This window comes from Octodon degus, unplaced genomic scaffold, assembly GCF_000260255.1.
Source record: "Octodon degus isolate 3935 unplaced genomic scaffold, OctDeg1.0 scaffold00089, whole genome shotgun sequence".
Lineage (NCBI taxonomy): Eukaryota > Metazoa > Chordata > Mammalia > Rodentia > Octodontidae > Octodon > Octodon degus.
Genome location: NW_004524665.1, coordinates 2,312,894 through 2,319,952, shown reverse-complemented (window position 1 = coordinate 2,319,952; position 7,059 = coordinate 2,312,894). Strand labels below are relative to the sequence as shown.

Here is a 7,059-nt window from a genome sequence, read left to right as displayed (position 1 = left end):
AAAAAAATATATATATATAAAAGCAAAAGGGTACTCTAGGTTGGTATAACATGCCCAGAACAGAGAAGTTGAATAGAAAGAATGCAGAAGGGATAAATTAATAAATGAATGAGGGAAGGGGGCCAGTAATGTAGAAGAGATGGTAAGTTAGAATAGCAGATCATTTACTACTGAAAAGGTCATGGATATCCTATCATCAATCAATGGTACACCTGAACGGCTTTTTTTTGGCAGTACTAAAGATTGAACCCAGGTCCCTGTGCACGTGAGGCAAATGCACTGCCAGTGAACTCTATCCCAGGTCCTTTTTATCTTCTGACATAGTATCTTGCTAAATTATAGAGGCTGGCCTTGAACTTGTGATCCTTGTGCCTCATACATGTTTTTATACTCTTCTGTTTAGTTCTACTTGTGGCTAATTTGTTACACAGTTGTCCTAGAAACTCAGTCTTTGGACACTGAACAGAACTAAATATTAGTGTACACTCCATACACTAATATTTCACATCTCAAAGACAACAGAAGTGGGGCCTGGTACCTACAACTGTTATTCCAGTTGGGAGGCCAGGGCAAGAGGATCACAAGCTTGAGGCCAGCCTGGATTACAGAGTGAGCTCAAGGCCAACCTGAGCGAGAATGAATGAAGGAATAAATGAAAGAACAAATACAGAACCCTCTTTTGGATGGAAGAGGGAATGGGAAAGGTTTAATGATGCTAAAAGTCTCTTATGCCATAATAAGAACTCGATAGTATCTAAAATTATTAAGCCAATTTATAGCAATATTTGGATATTATCCCTCAGTACAAAGGTACATTCCACAAGACACAACTTTACATATTGAAAATGGCTGTTTTGGGGGCCAGGGAGATAGCTCAGTAGAATAAGCACTTGCCTGGCAAGTGCAAGGGCCTGAGTTCAATCCCCAGTTCTGCCAAAAAAAGAAAAGAAAAGAAAATGGCTGCTTTGAGCCAGGTGTGGTGGTGCATGTCTGTAATACCAGCACTTGGGAGGCTGACGCAAGAGGATCATTGTGAGTTCAAGATCAGCCTGGGCTACAAAGTCAATTCAAGGCCAGCCTGAACTGCATAATGAGACCCTGTCTCAAAAAGACAAAAAAGAAAGAAAGAAAAAAAAAATGGGTGCTGGGAAGATAGCTCAATAGAATAAACACCTGCCTACCAAACACAGGGTCCTGAATTCAATACCCAGTACCGGAAAAATAAAAAAAAAGATTTGTTTTGGGGGAGCAGGAAGGGAAGAGGGGTAGAAAACTATTATTTTTAAGCTTTTCAGCCCTCTTGGTCCCCACATGCCTATACCAAATCTAACTCAATTTTATGTCTCCCTCCAAGTAAGCAAGCACGTCTTCACTTCCTTTCATAGTCAAACCTCTTTTTTTTTTTTTTTTTGGCGGAACCGGGGATTGAACTCAGGCCCTTGCACTTATTCTACTGAGCTATCTCTCCGGCTCCTCAAACCTCTTGAAGAACATAAAAGTATATACTGATCTCTTACCTCTTTCTTCACTCTTTCTTGTGCCTACCAAGTGTCTAGGGAATAAATCAATAAACTGACACAGACGCTAGAACCTAGCCACTAGCCTGTTTAGCACCTGGGACAGATCCTAAGCCAAGAGGAGTTACATAGGATAGGAAGCAAAGTAACAAAAGGTTTGGAACAAAAGCAGACAAATGAACCAACAAATTTAACAAATGATGATAATAAATATGTACTATGTATTTATCACAATATCAGAGTACAATCTCAAAAATCATCAGTCCTACCTCTCTAAAGAGGGGAATTCTACATATTTCTAGCAAAGCTTTTTCAGCCTCCACTTAAGAGTTCAGGACTGATGTACTGATTTGACTAGTTGACTGATTTATTTTCATTCAAGACATACTTCTGAATTTCTGCCATGCACTCAACAAAGTTCTAAGACTTGTGAAAACAAGTTTTCTGTCCAGAATTCTACCAGAGGGATGAAAAGACAGTGATTAGGCAAGCAAGAGAGATCACTACACAATAGTGCCCAAGAGAAGTGGCAGCCAGAGGGTACAGCCAGTATGTTTTAATAGAGTGGTCATTTAACACTAACACTTGAGTTAAGAATAAAAGATAAGAAACTGAGAAAACAAAGCTCAGAAAATGAGCACAATGAGTACGGGCTCTTCAGGAGAGAAAATGAACAAAAGAAGGCCTGGGACTGTGATGCAGTGAGTCAAAAACAGTGCTAAGAGGATGAAGCAGCAATGGGCTCACATAAACATCTGGGTTAAGAATTTGGAATTTATTCTAATTACAATGAAAGCAGTGAATGATTCTGTACAAAGGAATATTCTGTGACTAATGCTTTAAAAAACAACAACAAAAAAAAAAGATTTTTCAAATGCAGTATGGTTGGATAAACAAAGTCTTAAGCGTGTTATAGTAATTTGGGCAAGAGATGATGGTGGTTTTGGGCCAAAGAAGAAAACAGCTGTAAGAAGTAGATCTAAAAATAGAATGAGGCCTGAATTTATAGGTGGAAAGAAATTTAATGTTTACTCCTGGAGCCTACTAACTGGAAAAGCTCTTCCTTCTATTGAAATCCATCTCTCAATCATTTGTATCCCACAAGGACAAAAGTCTAATTCGAGGTTTAGGTAACAACCTTTTAAGTGTTTGAAAATAACTATCATTGTTTCCCAGCATTTCTACCAATTTCCTTGCCCAAACCTCACAAAAATATGGTTTTGGAGTGTCCTACCATACAGATTAGTAGCTTCTAACAACCATTTTGCCTGCAACAAAATATTTATGAGACAAAGTATAGAGTAAAAAAGAAGAAAGGATATGTATGCAGGCAAGGAAGAACACACCAAAGTTGTGAACAGATTCACATACATCTGTCTGTAGTAGAGTTTAAAAATTTCATGAAAAGCTGATCTCTACACTGGGTGTGGTGCCACACGCTTATGATCACTGCGCTTGGGAGGCTGAAGCAGGAGGATGGCCAAGAGTTCAAGGCCTTCCTGGCTTCATAGTTACCTCAAGGCCAGCCTAACCCACACAGCAAGCCCCTGTCTCAAAAAACCCAAAAGTTTAACTCTATGGTGTCACCACACATCCCTATAATTCCAGTGGCACTCAGGAGGCTGTGACAGGTCGATCACACGAGTTCGAGGCCAGCCTGTACATAGTGAGACCCTGTCTCAAGAACCCAAAACCAAAAAGGCGATCTTTGTAACTTATCCCATCTCAAAGGTCACTTCATCTATCCCCTTACGCAACGGTTTACTTCTACTAAACCTGACCTGCAGACCCTCCTCAATCTCTTTCGTGGATGCAAACAACTGCGCACCTAACTCCAAGAGGGGAAGCTGGCTGTCAGGACGATGCTGTTTTCACCGAACACACAAGTTCTCTGGGTGATTTAACCGAACACACTCGGAGTGGACCCAGAAACGACCTGCCTCGGATTTCGCTACAAGGAGGCCGGAGCTAGGCCAGGTCCCGAAGCGCTTCGCGGGGAGCCCGGCGGCCGAGCAGGGCCCCAGCCCATGCCATCATCTGGGGACGAGGGCTGGGGTCCAGCGGTCCCACACGGCCACGAACGACAAAGGCAGAAGAAACGGAAAGCCCTCAGGGTCCGGCCGGCATGGGGGTGTGGTGAGCCGAGGGAGGCAGCTGTGGCCGACACGGTCCGACGCCTCCGAGCCGAGGGGGCGCGGGGCCCCACCGCCCCAACCACATCCCGGGGCCTGAGCCGGGTGGCGGGGGCCGCGCAGGCCGGCGCTCCGCCCGGAGCTGCTCTAGTCACCCGCCCTGACTCAGCTAAAAGCCGGCGCGGCGGCCGCGCCTCCCCTCGGGTGCGGGCTCCCGGGGCGCTCACCGGCTGAGGTGATCATGACTGCGCCCCGCACTCGCCAGTCCGCTCGCTCGCCGACCCGGCTGCGCCACTTATCTGTCAGTCCAGGCCCCGCTAGCTTCGCTGCGCCGCCGCGTTTCCCGGGAGCGCAGCTCAGTCAGTCGCCTGCTCTAGCCGGCGGCTCCTCCTGGGGTAGGACCCCGACCTCCCCAGGGCTGCCCGCCGCTCCGCCTGACGGCGCGCGGGACTTCGTTCCCGGCCTGTGTCTTTTCTACTGCTGCCGTCGCTCTAGGCCGCGCTGAAGAGCACCAAAAAGTGCCCTTGTCTTCTGTAACCTTCCTCGAGGTCCGAACTCCCGCGCGCTGGGGACACTGGTCTACCCCTGACTTCAGGCTTTACGATGGCCAACCCTGCCGAGAGAGGCCTCATCATCACCCGCCATTGCCGGGAGAAAGGATGTTGAGTAACGTGCGAGCGGTGTCTACATCGCCACCTGCTGCCCTGGAGGTCTAATTGCAACAACCACCTCTAGTCACGACTGGGAGTTGGGGCGGCAGGGGGCGGGGGATGGGGTGAGAAGGGCTGAGGGTACTAGTGTTTTCTTAGAAAAGTGACTTTAATTAAAACAAAAACAAAAAACAGGTCTGTCTTCAAAAGAAACTCTCAAATCTGGACATAGTGGTATTCCCTTGTAATCCTAGCACTTGGGAGGCTGAGGCAGGAGGGACCCTTAGTGTTCGAGGCCAGCTTGGACTATAAAATGAGTTTAAGGTCAGCCTGAACTGCAGAGATCTTGTCTCAAAAAACAAAAACAAACAAACACAAACAAACAAAAACAATCGAAAGAAACCCTCAAGCTGGACATGGTGACACACACCTGTAATCTCAGTATGCTGGAGGCTGAGGCAGGAGAATCATTGAGAGTTCGAGACCAACGTGGGCTACACAGTGAGCTTAAGGCCAGCCTGAGCTGCATAGCAAGACCCTGTCTCAGAAAGACATAAATAAAGAAGAAGAAGAAGAAGAAGAAGAAGAAGAAGAAGAAGAAGAACCCTCACATGAGTGCTTTATGATCATACTGAGTCTATAAGTAGTCTGTTGTAAAAAAAAACACATTTTTAGTTTTGAAACAGTATATAGTGTATATTTACATGCTTTGAATCTGAAGCATAGGGGCCGGGGATGTGGCGCAGAGGCAGAACACTTGCCCAGCTTGTGGAAAGCCCTGGATTCAGTACTCAGCACGGGGGTCTATTTGCCAACTGCCCTTCTGGGAGAGCCGTGCTGTCTGGGAAGACGGCCCCACTTCGGTTTGATGTAGTTGCTTGGCATAACAAGGACTCTTACGAGCTGTAGACCCAGCGCGGTGGCCTGTGCAGCTTCCCCCCACCCCACCTGTCCCCTCCTGGCCTGAGGTTCTGCTCTGCTGCATTCTACACTCTTCAGCTCTTCACCCGGAGCGGACTTCTCACCCTCAACTCTACTTCCTCCCACCCTCCTCCACCTTGCTCCCTATTCCTGGGCTTCTGTTTCCTCCACAGCCTTCCACACTCCCCATCCGGGAGACCTCTGACTTCCACCGCAATGCACGGAGCCACCTCCCACAGTCCCCCTTGGACAGCTGGGTTCCAAGATGCGCAGGCTACCTGGGCGCATGACCTCTGGCACGTGACTTGTCCTCTCCCCACGCCAGTTCCTGCCTCAGCCTCAGGGAGGACAAGAGCACCAATGGGCTACCGAATCAGGAACCGGGGGCATCCTTGGCTCGTGTGTCCCCTCTCGCCCACTCAGCCCCGGTCTGGTCCTACACTGTCTCCCACTGGCTGTGTCCCCGTCTTTCCTGACTGCATGGTCCCTGACAGCCTCGGCTCCCCGGCTCCCAACTCGAGACTCTCCAGCCCATTCTTCACAGCCAAGCAAAGCAAGTGAGACCAGGACCCCTCCTCCAGGACATCACCACTCTCAAGTCCCCCTTGTGGGACTTGGTGGGGCACCTCAGGGCTCGCATAGTGCCCTCTGTCATGCTTGTTGTCTGACCTTGGTGCCTCAGCCCTGGCTGATGCACTGGTCTCAACCTGCTCCTCCCTGCAAGTGTCCCATCCAGGCTGGCCAAGGAGGCCCCGAGGAAGGGCCACTCTTACTTGGCCACCAGCGCAGTGGAAGGCGCACAGGAGGTGTTTGCGGGGTGTACAGCACTGGGCTTATGTTCCTGAGACTCCAGCTCTCCCAAGGCCCAGGAAACCACAGGCAGAATTGTTCCCAAAGAGCCAGGCATGGTGGCGCACACCTGTAATTCCAGTGTGCTGAAGGCTGAGGCAGGAGGATCATTGGGAGTTCAAGACCGGCCTGGGCTACACTGTGAGTTCAAAGCCAGCCTGAGCTGCATAGGGAGACCCCCGTCTCAGAAAGACAAAACTAAACCAAAAACAAACCAGCTATAATAATTATTTTCAAGTGTTCTCTGCCCAGAAGTAAACGCTTCCATTCAAGCTCCGGAATGGCCGGGGGGGGGGGGGGGGGGGGAAGACTGCGGTGGTCTCCCCCAAGTAAGAGCTTGGCCGGGTCAGGACACCGGGCCCGGAGCGCCCTCTGGCGACCACGGCGCTGCCAGAGGTCTCAGGGTGGCCTGGGACTCGGGCGGGCTCGGTCCTGCGGCGGGTAGAGCTGTGGCGCGATGGGGCGGAGAGGGCAGGATTAATGCCCCAGCCGGGCTTGTACTGTGTGCTCCGTCCCACCTTTGCTCGTGGCCAGCGGCCGCGGTGTCACCGAGACCTGCCTGTCTCGGCCTGTCCTGCAGAGGGCGCACAGAGCTGTTTCTGCACTCCCTGCTCTCCCCAACCTCGGTCTAGGGCCCCCCAACGTTGGCCTAGGGGGCCCTGGGCCGCGAGGTGGGCTGGACACACTCCCTGCGCCTAGCGTCTATCCGGAACAAAGCCCCGAGCGGCTGGGGACACAGGCCACTTAAGTGGGGCTTGGGCGGAGGGAATAAATCCCTGCCACTGAAGTTGATCTAAGCAGACCGAGGCACAGGGCTGCAGGGGCCCTTCGCAGGGCCTGGGCTCTCTGCCTACAAAGGGGCACGACCCTGTCGGCTGCCTGGCCTACACCGGCATGGAGTGCAGTGACCACAGCAGATCCCATTGCAGGCCTGGTGTCGCCGTCTCGGTTAGGTCCCCTAAGACAGTAGACCGCTGCTGCGAAGCACAG

General features: G+C 50.4%; 1 protein-coding gene across 1 annotated transcript in view; it reads right to left on the bottom strand.

Moving 5' to 3' along the window:
• Psmd1 (proteasome 26S subunit, non-ATPase 1) overlaps nt 1-4,071 on the bottom strand; it is a 105,581-nt gene extending 101,510 nt beyond the window's left edge. The window contains exon 1 of the mRNA XM_023722061.1: nt 3,877-4,071. Within this exon, the coding sequence (XP_023577829.1) occupies nt 3,877-3,892 (16 nt within the window). The 5' untranslated portion in view covers nt 3,893-4,071. The remainder of the gene's footprint in view (nt 1-3,876) is intronic.
• Nucleotides 4,072-7,059: the final 2,988 nt, after the last annotated feature.